Source organism: Petaurus breviceps, unplaced genomic scaffold, assembly GCF_028583685.1.
Source record: "Petaurus breviceps papuanus isolate PSGF00001 unplaced genomic scaffold, PetGlider_PUasm1.0 181, whole genome shotgun sequence".
In the NCBI taxonomy this organism is placed as follows: Eukaryota; Metazoa; Chordata; class Mammalia; order Diprotodontia; family Petauridae; genus Petaurus; species Petaurus breviceps.
The window spans coordinates 3,393,212-3,420,262 of NW_027185784.1; the positions used below are offsets into that span (position 1 = coordinate 3,393,212).

Below are 27,051 nucleotides of genomic sequence, written 5' to 3' on the forward strand. Positions count from 1 at the left end.
AGCTTTTACAAAATACTCCATTCACCTAGATTTCATCATGAAGCATATGAATTTTGTTTTTTTCTCGTACTCCTTATGCTATATTTTCTAGGTAGAAAATGACCTGTTTAAACAAAGACCTATTTCTAAAATTTCTTATCTTAATCCTATTGATCAGTCAATGCATCAACATTTATTATGTGCCAACTATAAGCCAGGCACTGTACTAAGTATCTTAGAAAGAAAGCTTAATTTATTAAATTACATTATATTTTTTATCTAAATTAATGTCATGCATAGACCATTGGAGGAAAGGAGCCTGGCCTTTAGGAAAATGACTCTTCTCTAATCTTAGTTTTCTGAATTAATCACTACTGGGAATTAGGGATAGAACTGATCTCATTCATTGGTTTTAATATAAATATTCATTTCCTTTAAATTGATTCTAGTTTTTAAGGCATCTTCAATTTAAGTAATTTAATCAGTAAATTCCATTTCAAAATAAGCTCTGCTGTACAACTAAGGTTTTACCTTTCCCACTCCCAAATAGCTTGACAAAATATCTAAGTATATGGCCATAATCCTTTGGTTTAAGTTTTTTTGTATTAGGAGTATATATATATATATATATATATATATATATATATATATGATTGAGTTTCACATGGACATCAAGGACATTATGATTATCTTTGTATCTCCCCTAGCACCTATCACAGTGCTTTGCATAAAGTAATTGGCTGATAAATGGTATTGTAGTGAATAATTTTAGCTGATAACTGTGCCTAAGGCAGCTGAAAAATAGCAGTTCTCAATTTCATCACTTTGTTGGGTTCTCTTGTTAGAGAATTGGGGGGGGCAGAACCCTCCACTCTCTTCTATGTAGTTGTTGTTTAACCCCCCATTAACTAATAAGAGTGAATTAATTTATTTTCACTATCACTCAAATATATACTGTTTTGAATATTTATTTGTACATGAAAAGCAGTATGGTTAGCTTTGGAATCAGGCACCCCTGAGTTCAGATCCCCCCTGACATGTTGGGCAATTCACTTAATCATTCCATGCCTCAGACAACTCTCTAATGCTATCATTCACACAATAGTTGCTGTTCTACATCAGTGGAAGAGTTTTCTTACTTGGGTATGGTCCTTGTTGAGTCCTTTTCAGTCTTGTCTGATTCTTCATGACTCATTTGGGGTTTTCTTGGCAGAGATAGTAGAGTGGTTTGCCATTTCCTTATCCGGTTCATTTTACAGATGAGGAAACTGAGGCAAACGGGGTTAAGTGACTTGCCCAGGGTCACACAGTCAGTAAATGAATAATACAATAGTAATCTCATTATATTATTCATATAGATTAATAATGATAATATTACAAATCTTAAGGAATCATCAGCCTAGAGATAGAAGACAATTTGAGTCTTATGTTATATCATCATGGTACTTTTTAAAACAGAGGAAAAATAGACTGCCTCCACCATTCATATCTCACAACTGAGGATGGTCTTGTACCATATGTTTTTTAAAGTTTAGATTAATACCCAAGGGGCGGCTAAGTGGTGCAGTGAATAGAGCACCGGCCCTGGAGTCAGGAGGGCCTGAGTTCAAATCCATACTCAGACACTTAACATAAAAAACTAGCCGTGTGACCTTGGGCAAGTCACTTACCTCCAACTGCCCTCCAAAAAGCAAAAAATAAAAAAAAATAAAATCCTTTTGGGGTGAGTAGGTGGCGCAGTGAATAGAACACCAGCTCTGGAGTCAGGAGGACCTGAGTTCAAATGCGGTCTCAGACATTTAACACACACACAAAACTAGTTGTGTGACCTTGGGCAAGTCACTTACCTCCAATTGCCCTCCAAAAAGCAAAAAAGAAAAGATTAATACCCAACTATGAGTTACCTTAAGATGCCATCTTTTACAGGAAGTCTTTACTAGTACTTGTCAATACTAGTGCCTTACCTTTATTAATTATTTTCTACTTATCCATTGTAGACTTTACTTTACATGTATTTGTTTGGATCTTGTCTCCCAGTTAGATTGTAAGCTCTTTGAGGGGAGGAACTGTCTTTTGTTTCTTTTTATATAAGTGCCTGGCACTTAGTAGGCACTTAATGTTGGTTGATTGGTTAAGTCTTCATGTGTTAGCATTGGTAAAGGAAGTTATATGTTTTACGCAATAAAGTTCTCTCTGTAAAACACTTACTGCTATTTTTATGATATCCTGTCTCTCCAGGTGCTGTTAGCAACCCATTTCCTGGAAGCTCCTTTCTAATTTCTTTACATACTAGAGGATCAGTCTTCTAAACCCATCAGATGTTATCTGGGCATTGGGGAAATTCTGGTGCAATGTAATACTCAGAGTAGACTCATTCATGGCCTCACACCCATGGGCGTTACACTTGGAGGTGATTTATCACTGGGTTAACATAGGCATCTGTAATGCCCAAGCAACAACTGTGATACTGGGGGACCCTAAAGTTTAACCCAGACATCTGGAGTCAGTTCTATATGCAGAGCTATGCGTGGGAAAGGAGAAGGGTAGATTGGCCATTTTGTAAAACTCAATTTGATAACATAGCTCAAATCCTATTACTTGACAAAGAAGCCTTTTCCAGACTCCCCACCCTCCTGCTCCGCCCCAGTGCCTTCCCTTTGAAATTGCCCCCCCATCATAGTGTGTATAACTTATATGTACATTGTTCTATGTACAAGATGTGTCCCCCATTAGAATGTGAGTAGGGACCATGTTATTGTTTGTATGTGTGTGTGTGTGTCCATGCTCTGTACTTAGTGCCTGGTATACAGTAAGTGTTTAATAAATACTTGTTGACTTAACTGGATGTAGAATTTAAACATACCCTAGAGATTATTCTCTATTAAACATTTCTTCATAGCTCTGAGGATCTATTTCCTCACTTAAGAGAACTGAAAATAATAGTCACTTTTTTTTGAGAGATCTTCAGCAATTCCAGATCCACAGGGAGGGATGAAGAATCTGCATTGTTGAGCAGGAAAAAGCCGAGGCTTTGTGTGTGCTTCTGGTTAAAGACAGATATATTTCTTTATCATTTTTAGACATATATAATCATGTTTTTTTTATTAAAACCAGCACTCAGTCTGTATGTTGTTGCTGTTGTTTTTAAGCAAACTGTCCAAATGCTTAATTTTCCTGCCATGTGTTTTGTTTGCATCTTCCATGTGTTTTGTTTCCCAGAACAAAAAAGTTATTTCCACTAAATAAACAAACTGAAATGTTGTTGTTTCTAAAAAATACTTGTTTATTACTTGAATTTTCACAAAACATTCTATTTTGTGAAAAGCAAGTACAATAGTCTTTCTTTCCTTTGTAAGTTACTATGTCCATGCCAAAAATGATATGGGTTATATCAACTGCAGTTGAATGCTTGCTTAGCAGAGAAACTAACTCCATGCCCTGATGGATAGGCCATGGCCCCAGAATTCATCTGGGAAACCTGAATTTTATTTGCAGGCTTTCTATGGACTTGGAGAATGACCTTGAGAAGCTTGTAAACTTAGAGCCTTGTAAGGATCTTGAATAAATATTTTGCAACAAGCTTAAGGTTAAAAAATAAGAGTTATTACTATATCTTAGAAATATGCATTATTTTGAAGTTGTTAACCAATTGTGGAGAAAATTTGCAATTACAAAAAAACATGTTTTGACTTTGCTGCAATAATGGGGATCTAAGACAAATACAAACAATACTTAGTTGAACTGGAGTTTGTTAAATAAGACCTTGTTATAACCTAAATGAGTTTCTCTTAATTATGCAGAGAGATTGTGGAAAGAATTCCAAGGCCACCTACAATCAATAGCCACAGTGAAAGAAACAACAGAATTTTACTCAGAAACATCTTTTCTTTGTAGTTAATTAATATTAGGATACTATCATACATTGTGCACACTTGTTCTGAAATAAAATATTCAGCTTGAGAATTATACAATTATAATGTAATTTTACTGGGATAATTTTAATTTTAAGGAACTAAAGTTGGTAATATTCATCATATAGGAATCTAAAACATTTAAAAATATTATATTTGCTAATATAGAGCTCTTTAGCTATAGCCTGAAAGATGATTTTTTAAGAATTTCATATTAAGTCAAAAATTAATCTAATTCATCATGAAATTAGAAGAGACAACTTTATGCAAATGTTGCTCCTTTTCTGGAGTAGTAGCATTAAAAGAATGCAGGAAACTGTCTGTGACATCATGACTTTGGATCATATGCTTTCCAGCTAGTTGTGTGTTAAATTCATGTCTGTTTTCTGAAATGTTGCTTAATTACCTCAGAAATTAATTATTTTAAATGGGGAAAAGCTAATTAAAAGAAGAAGGAAGCCATAATTTTATGCCTGAAAAAAAACAACAACAAAAGAACATTTGGTTACATGTTTGTTTGTTTTTTAAATTTTTTTTGTAGAAAAGAAAATTGTGGATTTTGTATTTGGTGAATGGCTAGTTTTCAAATGTGCATACATTTTAATGGTTCTTTCCTACTTATATGGGATTTGCTGGTTTTCAAAGTATATAATGCAACAAAAAAAGAGTGAATCTTGCTTCTTTTTTCTTGTTCATTGAAGCTATCACTACTCATCTATCAGACCTCTAAGAAGAATTTTAAAAGTAAGGGTACTCTCTCACGCCCAGGACCTATATAATTAACATATGAATGGCCAGTGAATTGTCTGAAGTAACAATTAAGAGAACAATACATAAAGGAAGAAAGTGAAGACAGCAACTAACACCTGGGATTCTGTATTTTAAAAGCTTTCTTAATAAAAGTAATTAAAGAAAAGAGAATAAATGCTCATTGTCAAATGCCATGTAAAGCTGGACTCTTGTCTGCATTTGCCATGGCTTTGAAGGCCTTGTTCTCTGCATAGCTAAAGTAGGAGCTGACTTTGAATTATTCCTGTTACATGTAGTCATTTATTGTAAAATCAGCAAAAATGTATCTACTAAAAAAAAATCTCTTCAGAATATGGGTAAATAAATGACAGTTATTTTGAAAATTAATTTCAAAAATTTAAACGTTTTCTTCTGTCTTTCAACAGTTTACCCAGTGAGCAGTTTAAATTTTTAAAGGGAAAACACACACACACACACACACACACACACACACACACACACACACACACACACACACACACACACACACACACACACACACCCCTCTTCAATCCAGGTGCTTATGCTTCCTGTCCAAAACAAGGGGCACCATTTTAATGACTGTAGACATTGCGTTTTCTTGCTAAGAATATCTTTACAAAATATCCTGCCCTGGCAAAGTGCATTGGAAAACAACGTTTGTATTTACCTCTTATTGATTTTTCGCATTTCCAGAGCTACTGTTCCTTCATTCTCAGAAGAGAACAAAAGTGATCTGAATCTTTCTTCTTAACTCCCCTCCCTTTATTCCTCTCATCACCTCAGCACCTTTATCCAAGTGTTCTCTTCCTCCCTCCCTTGCTTAGTAAGAGAAAAATTTATTCCTCTTTCTTTCTAAAAAGAGTTTAAGTTCGCTTCTTAATTCCATATTTAGACAAACATCCCCTTATGAATTTTTAATAAATCCCTCCCTACTGTCTTCTCCCACAAATTTCAGATGTTCAGGTGTCTTCTGTGTCCCCAGTCCTAAAATCAACCAATAAATCCTTCCCCAGAACCTGCTGCTGCTCTCAAGCTATCATGCTATCTCTCTGGAACTTCAATGGCAAATTCTTAGAGGGCATTCTGTATTAACAGTAATTTCTAATTCACTCCCATCCACTTACTATTGCAGTCTAACTTCCTTCTCTGATTCGTTAACCAAACATAGTCATAGATTTGGAGCCTGAAGCATGTCAACTCCTCCCTCCAGCCTCTTCATTTTAGAGATGAGGACTGATGGACACACAGGTAGTAAGCATCTCAAGAGTTTTTTTTTTAATCCTAGGTCCTTAGACTCCAGAGCCAGTAACCTTCTCTACTGTTCCTCAAAACCAGTAATTTTTCTGTATTTCTTAACTTTACTGAAATTATTCTAAACTTGTGAGGCAGCAGAGGGTGAGGATGGAGACCTGGCCTCCAGCCAGGGTGACTTGAGTTCAAATCCCACCAGACACATGCTGACTCTATGGCCCTGGACAATTCACTTAATCTCTCAGTGCTCTAGGCAACTCTCTAAGACTAATTTGTTGAGGAATGTGCCAAATTGCATGTGTAGAGTGAATTTTCTCTCCAGGGGATATCCTTCTATCAGTGAAATCACAGGTCTAGACTAAGACTTCTAGTTGGTATATTGAATAGAGCACAGAATCAGGAAGATGTGAGTTGAGATCTTGTATCAGACAGATGTATGGTCCCACGCAAATTACCCAACCTCTCTCAGTCTCCTCAGATGAAAAATGGGGATAATATAAATAATAAAGCCTACCTCATGATTGTTGTAAGGATATACTGCAAATATATATATATATATATATATTCACATTGCTCTGCGATCCTCAAAGTTGTCCATCATCCATCATCGTTGTCATCGCTATCATCATCATCATCATCCTTTTTTCAAACTTGCCATCAATGAAAATAAAGCTTTCAGATAAATAAAAGTAAAAAATTATTTGCATAAAATAGTAAATGCCACTGCTAACAAGTTGGGTTGTTTTTTTTTTTTTTAATGCAGGTTAACTTTAACAAAACAATAACAAAAAATGTCCTATTTATTTTCTATACTGTGTATTTTTGGGGGGGTTGTTATTGTTATTAGCAGAGGTAACTTGTTATAGTGGAAAAAGACTGGCTTCAGTCAGGAAGACATGAGTTTTCATTCGACCCCTGACAAATACTGTGTGACACAGGGCAAATCACTTACACTCACCACCCAAAATAATCAACTCTCTAAGACCACAAATTTCAGAACAGTTGCTGATCTGAATTTTTAGAATGCGTTTCCTTGGAGAAATTTCTCTATGCCAATAAATTCGCCTCCCTGGACCCCCAAGATGTTATTATTGTCTTTTTTGTTATTTACCTAGTAGGTAATCTATCTGTTATTTTGATTCTGGTTTCTTTACTCTGCATCATTTCATATTTCTCCATATTTCTTTTACTTTATATTTGTAGTGCAGTAAAATTCCATTTATATTCAGATATTTGTTTCATCAATGATCTGTTTCCAGCTTTTTGTTATTACAAGTAAAACTTCTATGAATATTTTTGTACAGATAGGCCTTTTTCCTCCAAATAACATTCTTAAGATATATATAGTCCTAGGAGTGCAACCACTGGTCAAAGGGTCTAAAAACTTTTATAATTCTCATTATATGATTTCAATTTGCTTTCCAAAATATTATATCAGTTCGCATCTTGGTTAACAGTGGAATAGTGTGCCTATATTGCTACATTCCTGCCAGCATTAGATTTTATCTTTTTAATTACCTGCCAATTTGATGAGTGTAAAGTAGCATCTCAGAGTTGCTTTGATTTTCATTTTTCTGATAGGAAGTTTGAACAAATTTTCAAGTGATTATTGATAATTTTATTTCTTCTTACAAGATCTACTCATTCCTTGGGAACATCCTTTAGCCAGAGCTCATTTCTCCGGCTTGATTTTCCTTGACCTCTGTGGCATTTGACACTGTGAGCCCCTTCCATCTTGATACCTTCTTATTCTTTGTCTTCAATGATACGTATGTCTTCAATGTATGTCGGTGGTTCTGCTACTACATCCCTGGTGGTATCTTCTCACTATTTTTTACTGGCTCTCCTTCTTTCTCCTGGTTCTTAAAAATAAGTGTTTCCCAGGGTTCTTTCCTATGTTTGATTCTCTTTTTCCTATCTTTGTATGTTCTTTTTCCTTTACATGCTTTCCCTTGGGACGCTCATCATTTATTATGACTTCAATAATTGCTTATATGAAGATGACTCCCAGATTTATATCAGTGTCCTTGGCCTCCTTCCAGAGTTCTAAAAATCTTTTTGATCTCTCCAGTTAGATATCGTAGTAATTTCAAATTCAGCATGTATGTAATTTAGGTAGCCATCTCTCTCTGTCTTCCATTCCATCTACCTTTCCTCTTTCTGAAGAAATAGCTTCTCTTTTTCACCAACACTCCTCCAGTCAATCAAACTTTAACCTTAAAATCATATTTAATCCTTGCTTCTCCTTTATATTACATTAATTACCAAGTCTTGTCATTTCTACCACTGAAATAGCTTTCATTTCAGTTCCTCCCTCCACTCCCACTACAATGACACTCTTTTAGGTCCTCATGTCCTCTCTCTTAGACTATCATACTCATCTTTAATTGTTCCTTCTGCCTCCAGTGTAGCTCTATCCAGTCCCCCTTCTTCTCCTCCATGCTGCTGTTCTAATAAAGCACCCTATGTACTTGAAGCCCTACTACACAAAAATCTTTATTGATTCCCTATTCGCTTCTGGATGAAGCTGAAACCACTGACTCTACTGTTCAATATCTTCCTTAATTAGTATGCACCCTCCCTGTTCAGCCTTATGTCATCCTCATCATCTTCAAATATTCTAGATTGCATTTAAACTATACTATCCTTTCTGCCCCTCCTTTTCATCCCACACACATCTCTCTCCCTGTCTGAGATGAATATCTTTCTCCTCCCTTTCCTCATTCCCCATCGCTGCTCAATGAAGGCCCTCTTGTCCTTCAAGACAATTTTCAGACGCTACCTTCTCCATAAAGCTTTACTTTTTTCTTTTTAAAAATTTATCTTGTATCATGTACTTGAGACATCACAATTATCAACAAACATGAACCTTTTGATATACAAAGAAGAAAAAGAGAATTATTTGTGAAGCTGCAACTGCTTATTAATTTGTATTTTAAAGATTACATTAACTTTAGTATAGCAGAAACAAATCTGCCCTGTTCATATTCCCTTCTTAACTTTTGTTTGCTTTATTCTGTGTATTTTAATGGTTTTTTTCATCTCTACCAGTATTCATAAGATTTTCATTGCCTCATTTCCTGCCATCTTCCCCCCTGCCTAACTCCTAGACATGTACACAGATGGAAGTGATCTCTCTCTACTCAAATTTCTTACAGCACCTCCTCTAGAGCTCTCCTTTACACTTATCACATTGTTCCTTATACCATCCTTAGTTATATATTGGTCTTTTTTCCTCCTTCCCTAATTACATTCTAAGTTTCTTGAAAACACTGTCTTTGCCCCCCATTAGATTGAGCTCCTTGAAGGCAAGAACTGGCTTTTCCCTTTTCTTCTATCCCTAGGACTGAGCACAATAACTGGAACATAACAGACACAATAAATGTTTATTGATTGATTCTCCTGCTGGTTCTTTATCCATTGTGCCACGTGATGCAGATTAAGAGAATAATTATTTCTCAGTTAGTTTCTGATTTTGTACAGCACTACCCATTTTCATAATTGCCAAAGTTGAATTTCACATGGGCAGTCACAGAATCATATCATTTTAGAGCTCTAAGAAACCTTCATCTAGATATCATCTAATGTAACCCCTTTTATTTTGCAGATGAAGAAATTAGCTCCAAGAAATTAAGCGACATTCTTAAAACCACATAATGTACTAGTGGCAGAGTCAAAGCCAGAAATCAGGTCTCATGACCTCAAACCTATTACTTTTTCCACAATTCTGTCCCCAATACCATTACTTTTCCATAATTCAGTATTGCCCTATTAATGGAAAGGAGCAGAAAGGAAAAAAGAAGTAGGGGGAATTCTCATTTTGAAAACTGGGCTCTAGGTCTCACCAGACTGCCAAAGGGTCCACGTCTTAGAAAAAGGTTAAGAGCTCTTGCTTATTCTAGAAATTCCAGTTATTCTCACAAAATCTCCCATGGAATGGACAGGCAAATCTCTGGTAGCAGTGGTGGTTTGGGGGAATCTCTTTGGGGGGAAAGGGGATGACTATGAAAATCAGGGTATTTTTGTAAATAAGGACCTGACTCTATTTTATAATATTTTCTGCCGTGTGGAGTTGTGGCTCACATTGCATACAGAATCAGTTCTACGGTGTTTATAATTTTTTTCTTATTTGTAGATTGGGCTTATGGATACTACAAACAACCAAGAAAGCTGGTGGAAGAGATTGGCTGGTCCTATGCAGGTAGGTACAATCTATTTTAGAATAAGTATCGCCATTTTTAAAAGTCCCTGGATTTTGTTATTATATTCAATGTGGGATTTTGCTTTTGCAATCTATTTTCATTTGTATCTATAGAGTAAATTGAATTTCAGATGTAAAATTTTCTTAAACAAATGGGATTAAATAATGTAGCTAACCTTTTAAAATTTAATTAACAAATACTTGTGGAACACCTGTGTCAGGGGAAATGTCTATGATGCTTTCCACTGAGTTCCTGTGTCTGGGTTTGTTGGAGTTGGGAAATACCTAGGGGTATTAAGACTATGGATATGTAGTATAGACTATTGAGCAAAAAAGCACAGTTAGAATTTAGGGTCAGGGAATAGAGGTAGAAGACTACAAAGGCAGTTGTACTCTATCCATTGACAGTTATGGCCACTGTATTAGTGACTCTTGTTTGTTTAGGCAAGGCGAACCAAAGAGGGTGTGAGCATAAAATGGCTGATGTAAAGACACAAGGCATAAAAATGTACTTTATAAAATAAGGTCAGCTCATCGGGCTGGGATCAAAAGCATAGATTTGTCAAGGCACAGTAAATAGGAATCAAGATCCGGGTCATGGATTTAGAGCAGAAAGGACCTTGGTGGTCCTAGGGTTCAAACCCCTCATTTTAATAATAATAAATAATGAGTAACATTTATATAATACTATGTACACTTTACAGTTATCTCATTGGATCCTCACAACTCCGGAAGGTAGGTGTTATTATTACCTCCATTTTACAAATGAGGAAACTGAGGCAAACAGAAGCAAAGTGACTTGCCCAAACTCATACAGCCAGTTAGTGTCTGAGGCTGGATTTGAACTCATATCTTTCTGACTTGAGGTCCAGCACTCTAGCCACTGTACTACCTAGCCATCCCCCAATAAGTATCTGAGATAGGACTCCCAAAATCTTCTTGACCTCTGTCTACTCTTAGGGACTATATAAGAGTTCCTCTCAAATATAGGAAGAGATAGAAAAAGGGGAAATGCTGTGGTTCAGCCTTATAGAATGGAATAGAATAGCATTACAGGTGCAAATTGGCATCAGAAGGGATGCCCAGGGCTTTACACACCCAGCTATGCCTGTTGGTTTATTGTCCCCATGAATTTGTCTCCCAGGTTAATGTCTATATTCACCCTACGTATTTTCCTACTTGACACCCAATGTGAGAATTTACATTGTTGAATAGGAAGTGGGGGGCATTTCCAGAAAGGATAATAAAACCAAGCCTTGGAATTGAGGTGAGGGAATGTCATGTTGGAGAGATAGTTAGAACTGCGACTCCCAGCTGGACTAGAGGGTTTCAGTTAGGCAGTAGCTCGTGATAATGTTGTATATGTAAGATGAGTCCAGACTGTGTGTACTAAGTTGAGGAGTTTGAATTGTTTTCAGTTACTAATTAACAAAACTTGCAAACTTGCTCACAGCATTTTCAAGCTCGTTAATCTAGTCTTAGGGGTTTATGGGATCTTTAGGAGAACTAGTACCTCTGGTGTGAGGGCTGCTCATCCACCTTTGGTGTCGACCTTCACCCAAATGTCCCCTGTGAATCCAAGAAGCTGTGGCCCACCCAATGGCCACACACCAGTAAAACCATTTCGTCAGGTTAAACCAATTTGAGAGTAACTGAAAGGTCTCAAATCTGTTAGTGAGTTAGGGAGAGCATGTAAAGATGTTCCCCAGTGGAATGGGCACATGAGAACAGTTTGTTCCAGTGGCCATGAAGGCAGCTGAAGAAGGCACCGTGGGGTACTTAGAGCTTGGTCAGGCATCAAAGATGCCAAGATCCTCCACTGTATTCTGGACCATCACCAAGTCAACCTGACTTCTGTCTTACCACTGGACTTAAGATGACTCTGGAAGAGAGAGTGAAGCTGATGACTTTGTGCAACTCTGCCTCACTTCAATCCAATTCACCCACAAGTCAAGACATCACCCCATGATGTCACTGGTCCTCTTTGAAAATGGATGGGGGCAGCTAGGTGGTGCAGTGAATAGAGCACCGGCCCTAGAGTCAGGAGTACCTGAGTTCAAATCCAGCCTCAGATGCTTAACACAAAAATGAGCCATGTGACCTTGGACAAGTCACTTAACCCCATTTGCCCTCCAAAAAGCAAAAAAAAAAAAAGAAAGCAAAAGGAAAAAGAAAATGAAGGATGAACACAATCTAGTCTTAATTTACCTATCTAGAGTTGTAATCCATGGGGTACATAAAGCATTCATTCAGATTTCAAAATAGTGCAACAGATGGTTTGTTTTTCAAGTGCCCTCTTAATTCTTGAATATCTTTATTTTCCCCCATGTAATTTTGCCATTTGATTTTAAAATTATTATTAATGTTGGGTACATGGAAAGTTTTTTCATTGTGTATCTTGTATTCCTTACTTTATAGTCTTTGAATTAGTAGGAGTTACATAGACATAATGTAGAAAAATTTCATCAAATAACTGCATGTTAAGTCCAGAGATCCTAAGCCAATCTAATTTTAAATATAATGAATGATTTAGGCCCCAAGATGTCATTAATTCTTAATAGATCTGCAAGAAACATTTCTTAGGAAAAAGCATTTGACTGTGCATTTACATAAGTTCATGGTATCACAAAATGTTAAAGAGTTCGAAGGCCTTTAGACGTTATTGGTCCAAACCACTTATTTTACAGTTTGGATAGATCTTGACCATAACATGCTCTTTATCTTTATTAATAACTTTATAAAATAATATTTGTTTTTATTTTCTTTTAAAATATCTCCTTTAAGGTTAAAAGGATTCCCCTACTCTTATTCCTAGCATTTGGTGAGCAAATTTGTGTTCTTTTTAATCTGTTTGTTTATATTTTGTAGATTTTAATTATATGTTTTAATCTTTTTTCCAAAATAAAACTTTGATATATTTCTAGTTTTTCCCCATATAGAGGCTATTTCATCCTCTTGATCATTTTAACTGCTATTCTCTAGAACTTAAAAAGAAAAAAAGAAAAAAAATATGGCTTCCATGAGCCATAATAACCAGAAATGCATAATGTGTAATGGATGCCTTGGGATTTTGTACAAGGATAACATCATGCCTTCTATAGCTTAGTAATAAAATAGTCAAAGTAGCATAAAAGTTACCTCCTTTCTCTGCAGAGGTGGAGAACTGTTGCACACACTTACAGATTGATTGTTAGTTTTGCTGAACTATTTTTTGTTTTCTTTCTTTTGTATATTATATTTCACAAGTGGCTTACTGGGTAGGAGAAGAAGAGGGATATATTTGGAAATGAAGATGATGTGAAAACAGAAGATATCAATATAAATATATATATATGTATGTGTGTATGTCTCTGTGTATATATACTTACATATGTATATATGTGTGTATATATTATATATGTCCGTGTATGTATATATACAAACATACACATGTGTATTATCCATTAGGGTATATAAACACACATGTATGTGTATATATGTATATATGTCTGTGTGTGTCTATATGCATATTCATATATGTGTATAGCATGCTGTAGCACCAATGCGATATTTACAGCACCCACGATCATGATAAAAACTATGACTATAAGTATCACATGACATCTGATCGCAAAATATACCAGATTCTCCAGGTTGAGGACAGAACTAAAGCATTTATTTAAACACCAGAAAACCAAATCCCAAAACCAGTGAGCCGATTCCATCATAGCACCAAAGATATTCAGAAGCTATAATAACGCTGAGAGCCATAGCATCCTTCAGCCTTCCCACAAACCAATACAAGATCAATATCTACTCAGGAGCCTATCTGACTCCTTGCCTAATGTACTCCTCTCTCCCCCACCTATCTGGCTAGCTCTGACCACCTTCCTGTGGGCTCTGTTTCCCTTCAGCAAACTCCTCCCACCACAGGCTCCATGTGCCTATATTTAGCCTATTAGGGGATAGAGTTTATCTTCACAGCAGGGAAGCTTCCTGTGGGCTCTGCTCCACCCTTTAGCAAATTCCCTCTATCACAGGCTCCATGTGATTACATTCAGCTTATTAGGGGGCAGAGTTTACTTTCAAAGCAGGGGAGGTCTTCAAACTTCCCCCTAGGTCTATTAAGGGGCAGGGAAGATCTGCCATTCTCATTACACATGCATAGTGGATAAAAAAACCCACTTTGTTTGAAGTCCTGTCTCTGACCTACTGGCATAACCTGGGAAATTAACTTAACCTCATAGGGCCCAAGGCAACTCTTCTATGATTATAAATTTGAAACTAAATGCCAGTCTACACATGTACAGAGTTTCTTCATTGGAAGTTCTTTATACCAATAAAATCACTTGTCTGGTTTAAAAAAAAAAAAAGTAATGAAGCTGCACAATTTTGGCACCGGAAGGAAATTTAGAGATCCTCCTGTCCAACCTCTCATTTTACAGATGAGAAAATTGAAGGTCCAAAGTTAAGAGATTTGTTAAAAAGATTGTCCTTCATATTTGAAATAGAAAATGACAGCTATAAAATAACTGAAGTCACGAGGACTGAACCAGCATTCATTTGAGCAGTTTATTTTCACTCTGCCTCTCATTTTACATTGTCTAATTGCATAGTTTTGAAGCCTAGCTTAGTATTTCTTCTTGAATTTGAAGCCATTTTCAGTGTGATGAATTAATTGGCAAATTTTTAAGCAAGGACCCCAAGTGGAGCAAGAAAGACTAGGCTAGAAAACATAGAAAGTCTAGACCTAGCTTCACTGCCTGCTTCCCCGTGCAGCCTTTGACAAGTCCCATCAGTGACAAATTAACAAGGGCATTAACCTAACCCTTTCTGAAGCTTGATCCCTAAGCTGCCTTCTCCCTCTAACATTCTCTGAATTAGTGCCTTGTAACGCTAGGGCACTCTTTCAGCAGTCCGTTAATTATAATTAATAACAGCAGCACAGCATCCATCTCAGAGAGGGCTGATGAATCTCATTCAAGCCATTTTTGAACATGATTATATCCAAACATCATTGTAATACATATACTCCTTCTACAGAATGTTTTACATTAGGTTACTGCATAATTACAGTGTGTGCAGTAACAATGTAAATCTCTGTGGGAGATTAGATGGATGGGGAAATGCAGGGTGGAAAGGGAGGAGGATCTAGGTGGCACCATTTTTGTTCAATTTTATAGGTTGAAAGAAAAAAAAACTTTTCTCTTTGGGATGTGTGCTATAATTATGTTCAGAAATGACTGGGCTAGACAGCCAGTTTTAAAAGTGATAATAACTAGGTTCATGGTGATTATAGGATTGAAATGAGTAAGATGAATTTGGCATACTTGTGATAAAAGATTGGATTTGTAAGTTTTGGATCTCAGCGCCAAGAATATATTTCCTTCCCCAGGAACTTCTTTCTTTTTGAGGATTTCAGTTTAAAAAAATAAACAAACATTTCAAGTTTTATTAAATGTCTCTGATGTTCATAGCACTATTCCAGATGATGAAGAGATACAAACATGAAATAAGATATAATCCTCACCCTCACAGGGTTTACAATCTAAAAATGATTATTAATCAATTATCTATTAATTATATTTATTACACAATAAATTGAATTACATATAATTATATTGTATGCAATATGTCCTATAATAATGATCATCAGTTATCTATTAATCTTAAACTTTGCCTGCATAACTAAATGTCTCTCCAATTCTGTTAAAAGTTAGTTGTCTTTCAAATCATATTGACATAGGCATAGACTATTAAGTGATATGTTCTAGGCTTCTTTCCTTCTAGCAAGATCTTTAACTATACTAAGATCAAACAGGGATGAAACTAGGGCTTGGTAAATGACCTTCTTTATTATAAGACACAAACAATATTTAAACCACCATAAGCCACTCAGCTCTGTTACTTTGGATAAGTCAATCTCTCTGGACCTCAGAGTTGTTGCTTTTTGATTTTTCATCTGTAAAATGAAAAAATGATAATATGCTTAGATAGAACTTTCAGGATTTATGAAGTGCTTTATGTACAGGAGCCTCATACCATAAGGTAGGTACTGCTTTTATGATTCCTATTTTTACAGATGAGGAGACTGAAACCCAGAAGAAAATAAGTGACTTGCCCTTGGTCACACAGCTAGACAATGCTGAAGGCAGGATTGGAGGTCATAACTTTATAAATCCAAATCCAGAGCAATTTTGCCACTCACTCAATAATCTCAAAGGCCCCTTCTGCATCTTAATATTCTATATAACCTTTCAGGCATGCAATTATTTAACATGTCTTTCACCAAACATTAAAATAAATGGAAACTGACCCATCACAACAATTTCTTGCTGAAGGCTAATGAGCACTTTTTTCAGAGAGGAAGTTTAGAATCTATATGTGTGAAGAATTCCCAGTGTGGCAACTCCCTCTACCAATGCTAATGGAAAGCTCATGGTCTTAGAAAAGTGTCTATCACTTAAAGCTTAGGTTTGCCTCATATCTAAGGTCTACCCAAAATCATGAGTGGGGAGTAGAAAGACACTAAATGTGAAATTTAAATTAGGTAATTATTTCTTCCTCTCTAAAGAACTGTGTAATACAAGGGAACATTAACAAAGACTCAGGACAGACAAGATTGAGTAACTTCTAATTAGTGCTATTCTGTCTTAGGAGTTGGACATAGAAAACTATCTAAATATGAAACAGTTTGTAGGACTGCTAAGATGGCATTTCATATTTCACCTTCGTTCTGCACTATCCAAACAATTCCCTCCAGGTCCACATCTTCTGTCAAACCAAACCAGGGTGTAGTGCTTATCTTTTTGCTTGTGGTCTTCTGTAGTACAAAAACTCATCTTGCTGCTGGTCAGCTCCAAATGAGGAACCTGAGTTCTCCAGACCTCTTAAACTTACAAACTTGTTTCCAAAGTTCAGGAAAATAAACAAATGAGAAGAGAAAGCCAGGGACCCAAGGACTGACATCAGGTTTACTTCAACCAATACATGTGGTTTAGCTGCCATGTCATTTCTACCTGGATGATTGGAAGGTACCCCACCCAGGAGCTAGAGGTTGGGATCACTATCAGTGGGATCCCCACTGAGCATGCCATTTCTCCTGGCATAGTTAATGGCCAATGACGACAATATTGTAAACTATCAAAGATTCAAGACTTCTTAACAATACAGTGACCAACAATGACAGCAGAGGTCTGACAAAGCATGTAGAGAAATGGACATGGAATGTGGATATTTTTGAAAATAGAAAATCTGTGGGTTTATTTTGCCTTAATAAGCTTATTTGTTAGAAGCGTTTTTAAAAATTATTTTTGGAAGGTAGTGATAGTGATGCCAAGAAAGAAAAGAACATCAATGAAGCATTTTTTTTTAATTCAGAGGAGAGAACAGAAGGAAATTCAGAAAGAGACACAGAGAAGCAAGATGACTTTGGAATGAATGTTTTATTTAGCATATAATTAAAAAAAACAAGTTGTAACTAATAGAAATTCATGGTTTTGTACATAGAACTCCTTTTCTTTGTATATGGAAGTGTTTATATTTGTTGTTTTTTCAAGTTCACAATGTCAAAAAAAAAGACTATAAAATAGAGAAGGCCTAGAAGATAAATTGGAGGCAGATGGTGGAGATACCAGGCTGGGTAGTAGTAGTGTCTTAGAGGCAAGTAGGGGCCATTTTGAGTTTTTGAGTGAGAAGGTGGCATAGTCACACATGTGCCTTAGTAAGATTATTTTGTTGGCTTTGTTAGGGATAGGTTAGAGAAAGTTGAAGTGGGTAGAACATTTATGAGGCTATTAATACATTATTGCAGGTTTTGAGATGAAGACCTGAACTGGGGTGGTAGCCAGGTGAGTGGAGAGAAGGGAATAGATGAAAAAAATATCATTGATATAAAGTGGAAGTGCAAGCAATTTATTATAGTGAGAGCAAAAAAATGCTTAGGCTGTTTCCTAATAGGCTAAATTTCTTAGTTCGAAAAGCTAAGAAGCAGAACAGTAACTCCTGTTGGTGCTGATTTTGAGCCCTAGGATTTCCAGACTACCTTATTATCCCCTCACTTTTTATTCCAATAGTGCTAGTTTTCTCTAAGGCTATGACTTACAGCTTTGTGGACTTGTGAGGAATAATAAAACATTTCAGGTAACTTGACAGTATTGTGTTCCAAAATGTAAGGAATGAATATACATATTTAATGGAATAGACTACAATCAAAACTTTGTTATCTGGGACTTTTAACAAATAAAAAGTTTTATCAGTCAAAGGTGAATTGAATGATAATTGATTCAGAAGCAAACCCAATATTCTCTGTAATCTCTAGGGATGAAACAATCTTACGTAATTTGCCTGTGAAGTCACTAGCCCTGTCACATTTTTCACATACAATAAATGCCTGATTTTCAAAACTCAATATTTGTTTCTTATAACTAAAAAAATCTTGGCAGTATCTAATTATATATGTGATACCATCTCTAGGTTTTTTGAATTCGTGTTGAAATGGGTTGGTTTTTTGTTTGTTTTTGTTTTGCCTAGATGCTTTTTATAATCATCTTGTAGGTAGATGGGATTAGTTCACTTCTCTTCATATGTGATGCTTCAGACAGTTTAAATAATTCATTATGTCTTGAAAAGCACAATATAATCCTTATAGTATGACTGACTAAATTTAATAATGAGCTAGGTTACAAAATATTTTAAGGTAGTAAAATACCTTCTATATTTCATTTCAGTTGAATAAGCAGGTAACTGCTATATGCTAATCAGTTTAGGGTTACAGTCAGTTGCCAAATAGGCCATTTCCCCCTCTACAACATTTCTCATATCTGCTTCTTGGTAACTCACAAAGCTGCCACCTTAGTTCGGGACCTCATCATGTCTCACTGGCACTATTACAATAGCCTCTTAATTGCTTTTCTTGCCTCAAGTCTCTCCCCACTTCCATCCATCTTCTTCACAGTTGCCAAAGTGATATTTTTTAAGCATAAGTTTGACTATGTTATGCTCCTACTCAATCATGCCCCTAGTATAAAATATAATCTCTTCTATTTGTCATTCAAAGCCTTTCCCAGGTTGGCCCTAAATGAACCTTTCCAGTATCATCATGCGTTACTTCCTTTTACTGCATGGTCCAGCCAAACTGACCATCTTGTTATTTCTCACACTAAGCATATCCATCTCTGATCTCTAACTCTTTTCATTAACCACCTCCATGTTGTTGTTCAGTTGTATCTGGCTCTTCATGACCCCATTAGAATTCAGTTCATTTTATACAGATCAAGGAACTGAGACAAACAGGGTGAAGTGACTTGCCCAAAGTCACACAGCCAGTAAGTGTCTGAGGCCAGATTTGAACTGAGAAAGATGAGTTTCCTAACTCTGGTCCTGGTACCCTATCCATTGTGCTACCTAGTTGCCCTAGCCATTCTCCCATACCTGGAATATATTCTTTCTCTATCTTTTAAAATTCCTTTTTTTCCCCAAAAAACTCATCCTGCTAGATACTAGTGCCCTGTCTCCTAAAACTTCCCTGAATCTATTTATCATATATTCTGTATATACTTTACAAATTGCTATTTTTTATTGCATTATAGTTTGTAAAGGATGCATTAACTTTTTGCATTTGTTGCCAACATCTTTGTGACCACTACATGGTCAATTGCTGTAAAAGTTCCAAATGGTGCTAAGAAAGCACCGATTAGCATCCTATCTCAATATTCTTGATACCTAGATGCTAGGCTCTATTATTTCTGTAATACTAACAAACTGCAGATGTTGCGAACTACTGAGTTGAAATCCATCTTCAAACACTTACAAATTGTGAGACCTTGAACAAGTCACCTAACCTAGGTTTGCCTCAGTTTCCCCAACTATAAATGGAGAAAATAATAACTCCTGCATTGCAGGATTATTGTGAGGATGAAATAAAAAGGTATTTTTAAGGTTCTTAGCACATCCCTGGAATCCCTGGAGCTATAAAAATGCTTGTTCCCTCTCCCTCCCTCCTCTCTACTCTATATTCAGCACCCTTGGGCAAAGCCCTGATTTTCCTGACTAGTTAACAATTCTGAAGCTTCCCCTTTTGACCTATTGCCACCCTACACACAGACAGTACAGATGCTAATTCAAGCAGCAGTCACTTATAGTTTTGTGTGGGCCACATGCTGAATATAGCACAGTTGAAAGAGCAGTAGGATGGATGCGCTTGCCAAAATTATAGCCAGTGAGAACAAACTGGAAATTGGAAATGTTCTGAATGAAAGGGCAGCAACACTTGCCCCCAATACAGGTCATCCCCAAAGTCCTGAGGGCTCACTTTCTCTGTGACTGCCTGTCAGTCTTATCATTTGTAACAACAAGGTGACACAATGTATTTCAAAAATCACAAGTGTAACAACTTCCCTCTGAGATTACTTCTCCTTTACACTGTATGTATTTGGTATCTTATATGGCTGTTTCTATGTTGTCTCCCATTAGAATTGAACTCCCTGAGGGTAGGAATTGCCTTTCTTTTATATCCCAGACACTTGCCTTAAACCTGCCCTAAGGTTTTTGGGAGCACCTTGTACTTGGTGGATGGAGAGAACTCTATAAGTATTTAAAAAAAAAAAAAAGATCATTATTTAAGCCTAACATTAAAGTTCTTTCTATGACTTCATTAAGTAGTTGACTCTATATTGTCAGCATTCTGACCCTACTTTGATTCCTTATTAACACTTAAAAAAAATCAGCTTTTACATACTAGTGATAGTTACAGAAAATGGGGGTGGGAGGAGAAAAAAACGGAGAAAGCTTATACAGCACCTATTATATTCTAGGCCCTGTACTAAGTGCTTTGCAAATACTGATCTTCACAACATCCTTGGGAGGTAGGTATCTATTTTACAGTTGAGGAAACTGAGGCAAACTGAAATTAAGTGACTTGCCCAGGGTCACTCAGCTAGGAAGTATCTGAGGCCAGATTTGAACTTGGATCTTCCCAGCTCCATCCACTGTGCTAGCAGCTGCCTAAACAGAAAATAGATTATCTCTTTCCCTTATAATTAAAGTCAGCAAACTCTTCCTCCATTCACATTTGCTTCTCAGGATTCTTCAGACTTCCTGAAATTTCTATTAAGACCTTGGGTGAGTTTCTGCCTTTCTTTGGGCTTCCATTATCAGACCATAAACCTCATCTGTAGAATTGAGGGGCTTGTGGTAGGTTATCTTTAAAGTCCCTTCCAACTGAAACCATACTGAGTCTGCCCACAAAAAATTTTAAGCATACCAGTTTCCTCTTAAAAAACAACAACAAAACCAAACACTGGAGATATACTGATACATAGTATCAGAGTTGTAGAGAAGGAAAGGTCCTATAATCCCCAATCTCCCCAATTTACAGATTTAGAAATTAAAGCCCAGGGAAGTTACATGACTTGTTCAAGACCACACAGGTAGTAAGCAGAAGGGGTAAAATTTGAACCCTGGTCTTCTGACCCCATGACAGGTGCTCCTTCCATCTACTGTACCACATTAACGTCTTAGGAATTCTTACCATCTACAGCTACTCAATAGTAATAATAATAATGATGATATAATAGACATTAAAGAAGGATTTTTTTTTTTCAGAAATTGAATCATTAAAATGAAAGCTATACTATTAGAAATAACAAAGCTGATAGTCTAAATTTTGCAGTCAGAAATGTTCAAAGCCCAGTGGTTCCAGGTATTTTCTGCCTTTACAAACATAGGATTGATTTTAATTAGTTTTCATGTTAGCAAAATTGTCTGGCATCCCTTTGGTTCTATAGAGAAGTTTCACTCCAAAAAAAATTCACTTTGTAATGGATTCATTGTCAGCCAGTTTCAAGGCTTACTTAGTGATTAGAAAACTTGTTAAGAGATTGTTTTCTTTGTTCAGAGGCTTTTATATGGGGATATTGCAGTGGAACATGTCCATGGACTGAATAACAGAAAGTTACTGAATTGTAAACTCCCCCCCCAAAAAAAAACCTTGCTGTATTGTTTTTAATATAGTAGGGGGCAAAATAATTTTTGTCAGCCACCTGTAGACTCCATAAGGTTGAGTCTCCTATAATCTTTGTGTCTTCCTACAGACTGTCAAATACATTGCATGCAACTAAACAGAACCTAATTCGTGCATAGGTTTTATGCAGATTAGTTGATAAATTGTTATTAATTGTAGTGGAAATGTGTGATAATCACACCTTCCCAGGAATAGCCTCATAAGAACTTGATCTAAAAATTAAAATTAATTAAGATTAAAATTAGTTCTGCTGAGGACAGGGACAGTGTATTTCTGCTTGCTTTTTTTTCACCTTTGTAACAGCCATGTTCCTGGATCACATTCTATTTTCAGTCTGGGCTAATGATCAGCTCATAGAAACTCACTCTCCCACAGCCATATGGCCTGAGTTACCACCAGTGCCATCATTTTATCTATGCCATTTTTAAAGGAGTATTGAAAAAGAGGAGACGCACCCAAACAAGTCACTGCCTGGGTGTGTCCTCAAACTTACAGAAAGTGAAACAGGTAGACTATCTCTTGTAGTCATGGACATAGACATTCTTCAACCTTTCTCCCTCCAGTGCTCTTTTTTGGATTTATTAGAGCCCTCCCTCTGACCTGTTGGTGATAGAATCGAGTTCAATTTGATGTGAATTCATTCACTTTTGAAATAAAGACAATTCATCCTGGAAAACTATTTCTAGTCTCTCTCTATCAGGCATAGATTTAGTTTCTCTCTTTGCTATAGAGATCATGTGGTAGGCCAAGACAGGAGGATGTTAAGGACGGAAAGGGAATAAACATTTATTAAGAACCTACTATGTGCCAGGGTTTTTGATCCTTGCAACAACCCTATAAAATAGGCTCTTATTTTTCCTTTTTTTTTTCTTTTACTGTTGAAGAAACTGGAGCAGAAAGGGGTTAAATGATTTGCCTAGAGTTACACAGCTTGTTAGTGGCTGAGGCTGGATCTGAACCCAGGTTTTCCCTTCTCCAAGCCTGGTACTCTATCCACTGTGCTAAGTAGCTGCCTCTATTAGCATACCTTCAGAAAGAGAGAGAGAGGGGGGGGGGGTGATATTTTCTGTTAAGTAAAACTTTGCATGGATTTCAGGGGGTTAGTGAATTAGGATGGGAAAAATTTTTATTGTAATTGTTTTCCATTAAATCCTATGTGATTTAATATATATATATATACATATCTGTCTGTCTGTCTGTCTATCTATCTATCTATATTTAGAAACATGTTCTGAGAGGGGATCCATCATAGGCATCATTAGAATTCTTGTTGCAAAAAAAAAAAAAGTAAAAGACCCCTGTTGTAGAAGGAGAGAGAAAGGAAGGGAGAGAGAAAAAAGGAGTGAGGGGGTGGGGAGGGAGAAAGAGAGGAAGGAAAGGAGAGAGGGAGAGGGAAGAAGCGAGAGAGGGAGGGAGAGGGAAAAGGAGGGAGAAGGTGAGGGAGAGAGAGAGAGAGACAGAGAGAGAGAGACAGAGAGACAGAGAGAGACAGAGACAGAGAGAGAGACAGACAGAGAGAGAGAGACAGAGAGACAGAGAGAGAGAGACAGAGAGAGAGACAGAGAGAGAGAGACAGACAGACAGAGAGACAGAGACAGAGAGAGAGAGATCATTGGTTTTCAGAAATTATCTTAATTAAATTGTATTTTAGTTTTATATCCAAATTCTGTCTCTCCTGCTTCCTTTCCTCATCCAGTGAGAAGGCAAGAAAAACAGATTTGTTTGCAGTTTCTGCTCGGTTCCCCCATTTCCTGGAAATCTACATGTTTAGGTCAATAATATCTTCTTTGTTTCTCAGTGGATTGTCTATTCGTTGTTAAACACAAGAAAGAAGATTGTGTTCCAAAGTCATATTGACATGTTTTAATGCCATCAACATTTCTGAAAGTAAATCGAGTAGAAAATGAAGCCCTGACATATGATTCAGAGGTTTCTCATGTATTTGGCCTTTATTTAATTATACATGACTGTCTCTGCAAGATGGTTAGATAGACTGGAAACCACAGAGATCCAAGGAGTGATATTTATTTGATCCTACTTAAATGGATAAATTCACACCATTTTCCAGGCTCCTAATGTTTAGTAATTACAACAAGCAGAGCTGTAGGATAGATAGCCTAACTTGCCAAATCTAAATATCCATTAATCACTTAAAGACTACTAATAGACTCCTGAGATGTAAGAGGGTGTTGTGAACATTGCCCAATCTATACATTATCTCCTTCTGAACACTTGACGAGGCAATTAAAGTTTCTGAAATCCTTTGATGAGAGGATAAAGCTTCATTTATTTCTTTACTACTAATGCAGTCAAAAGCACTGCATCTGTCACAAGAATCTTTATAAGATCGCTAATTTGCAGATGTCTTATCAGACTCAAGAAAGAGGAAAAAAGCAAATTGGGACAACATTAGAATAGACATCCAGCAACAGCTTCTGAAGTGCAGGAGAATTGTATATTTGTCATGAGGGAGGAGAACCCTGATTTATTATCTATTTGGCATAATAAATTCATGCTCATTTATCCAAGGTAGATGCACAAGCTACCTTTTCATATGCAGCTTAAGAACCCAAGACTGAATCAATCATTAAGAAAAATAAGCTTCCATGAACTTTCAAGTAGAATAGTCTTGAAAACAACAAACACTAAATCAGCAGGAAATCCAATGGAAAGGACAATTTAGTTTTCTAAATGTTCTCCAAGTGATTCTTTATCTTATTGGGAAGGCTTTAAGAGACCTCCCATCCTTTATCTTCTTTTTCAAAATCAGATTGCTAAAGGGTCATTTGAGCACATAAAGAAGAAAGACGATAATAGAGACTGGGGGAGGCTAGTGACCAGAATACTAAAGTAAGGATTGAGTACCCCAGAAATGTCCAGTTCTGGTTTTGCTGCTGATCGACTGTGCCTCCCTAGACGATTTTCTTAACGAAGACAACAGAATGTGGGAAAAAGCACTTTGAATTCTTACGAGGAAAAGTATTTACTATTTTTTTATTGTTGTTATTTAGGAAGAAAGAATATGACATTTGCCTGGGTATGTAGCTTTCTCAAAATGTGATTTTAAGGGGTAGTCATCTCCTCCCTCTACATGTTGAAATTCCACCCTTCTATTGAAATCCATACTCCAATTTCCCTTCTTCCACAAAACCTTCCCTCCTATCCCTCTTCTTATTGTATCTCTTTTATCTACTTAACATTTTCTTTTTTATTTATAGTTATATCCCAGAGTAGATCATAAATTATACAATGTAATTAATTCTCTCTCTATCTCCCTCAGGACAAGTTTTGCACTCAGAACTTTAATAAATGTTTGTCAAATTGAACTGAACTTAATTGTATAAATTCATAAAAGAGCCCATTAGAAGATAGTAAATTAGGGGGGTGGATAGGTGGTGCAGTGAATACAGCACCAGCCCTGGAGTCAGGAGGACCTGAGTTCAAATATGACCTCAGACACTTAACACAAAAACTAGCTGTGTGACTTTGGGCAAGTCACTTAACCCCAACTGCCCTCCAAAAAGCAAAAAAAAAAAAATTAAATTAAAAAAAAGAAGATAGTAAATTGGAAAATTACCAATAGAATTAAATATTATTCAGAATCTTCACAGTTGAATGTGGAATCTTATTACCCCTAAAAGAAACTAGCTAACGGACTGGCCTAATTAGACCCAAATCCTGTCCTAAAAGTATTTCCACAAGAATATTATAGGAATGGGGTTGGTACCCAGCAGGTTTTGCCCAAAAAACATTCCTGTCCTTGAAGGTCTCCAAGGAAGGATTTGTGTCCTAACTCTGATTACCTAACTGATTACTTTTATTATTGCCCATCTCTTGCTTACCAATGTAACATATTTTTTCAGTCTTATTGTTGTTCCACCTTGAGTCACCTCTTCTTTCATGTAGGCTCTCAGAAAGCTAGTTTGGTTTCAAAAGCCTTGGTGTATCCACAACCACTCAATGTCAGAACTCATTAGCTCCTGCTAATATTTTTATCTTTACTAATCAGCCAAAGGACACAATTTGTTTAAAGCAACGGCATTCTTTGCATAATGAAAAGAGTTAAATTTCTATCGTAAACCCGGGTCCTTTCCTGCCCCAGTCACCATTTTTAAAAAGAGTTAGGGATCCCACATGGCATGGCAGAGTGATGGGCACCAGGGAGGGAGCAGATGTGGTTAACACATGGGCAAACATGTGGAGAGTACATGTAACAAAGGCAAATGCATTAAGGGACAATTACCTGACACTGAAAAGCCGCTGCTGGCTTGTGGTGTCATCATTCCACTGGCTCATTTCTTCTGGCCCTGCTCCCCCTGACTGTGGCATTTCTGCCATTCTCTCTTCTCTTGATTAAAAATACCCACTAAGGTATTTTTGAGGCTGTTTTCCACTGGACTTCAGCTCTAGTCTTAAGCTGAGGTGGTACTTCTCCATAAGAGAAAGAGTTGTATCTGACTTTTTTTTTTAAGTGTATAGACTAGAGGCTTTTTTAGTGAGAATGGCAGGCCTACTCATATGCAGTCATCAGAATACAAAAGAGTGACTTTCTCTTTATAAGAATAGAGATCTAGGTGCTAAGCTCTTTTGGAAAATGGATGAGCCAGGCAGTTAATTAGCATTCATAGGCCTGCATTTAAACCCAAACTTCCTCTTGCTAACAGAAGTGAATTCTCTGTCCTAAAACTATCAGATTTACAATGAGAAAATCCTCTTTAATTCCAATCAGAAAATCTATGCAATAGAGACTCCACAGTTTTCTTCAACTCTCCTAAATCCTCTTGGTCTGTCCTATAAAATAATAGATGGGATCAGGAATGTCTTGGTGGATCCTACTGGCTATTCTTCCCCACCTCAAATCTTTTGTTCCAAATTCCTGCTTTTCACATGCAGATGTGACCAGAAACAAATTTAGGTTCAATCCCACTCTACATTTT

The 27,051-nt window shown here is 36.6% G+C and overlaps 1 protein-coding gene across 5 annotated transcripts in view; it reads left to right on the forward strand.

Moving 5' to 3' along the window:
• Positions 1-27,051, forward strand: part of PTPRZ1 (protein tyrosine phosphatase receptor type Z1) — a 244,535-nt gene that overhangs the window by 54,866 nt on the left and 162,618 nt on the right. For all 5 annotated transcript variants that reach the window (XM_069087099.1, XM_069087100.1, XM_069087101.1 and 2 more), the window contains exon 2: positions 10,048-10,113. In XM_069087099.1, coding sequence (XP_068943200.1) covers positions 10,048-10,113 — 66 coding nt within the window. The remainder of the gene's footprint in view (positions 1-10,047; positions 10,114-27,051) is intronic.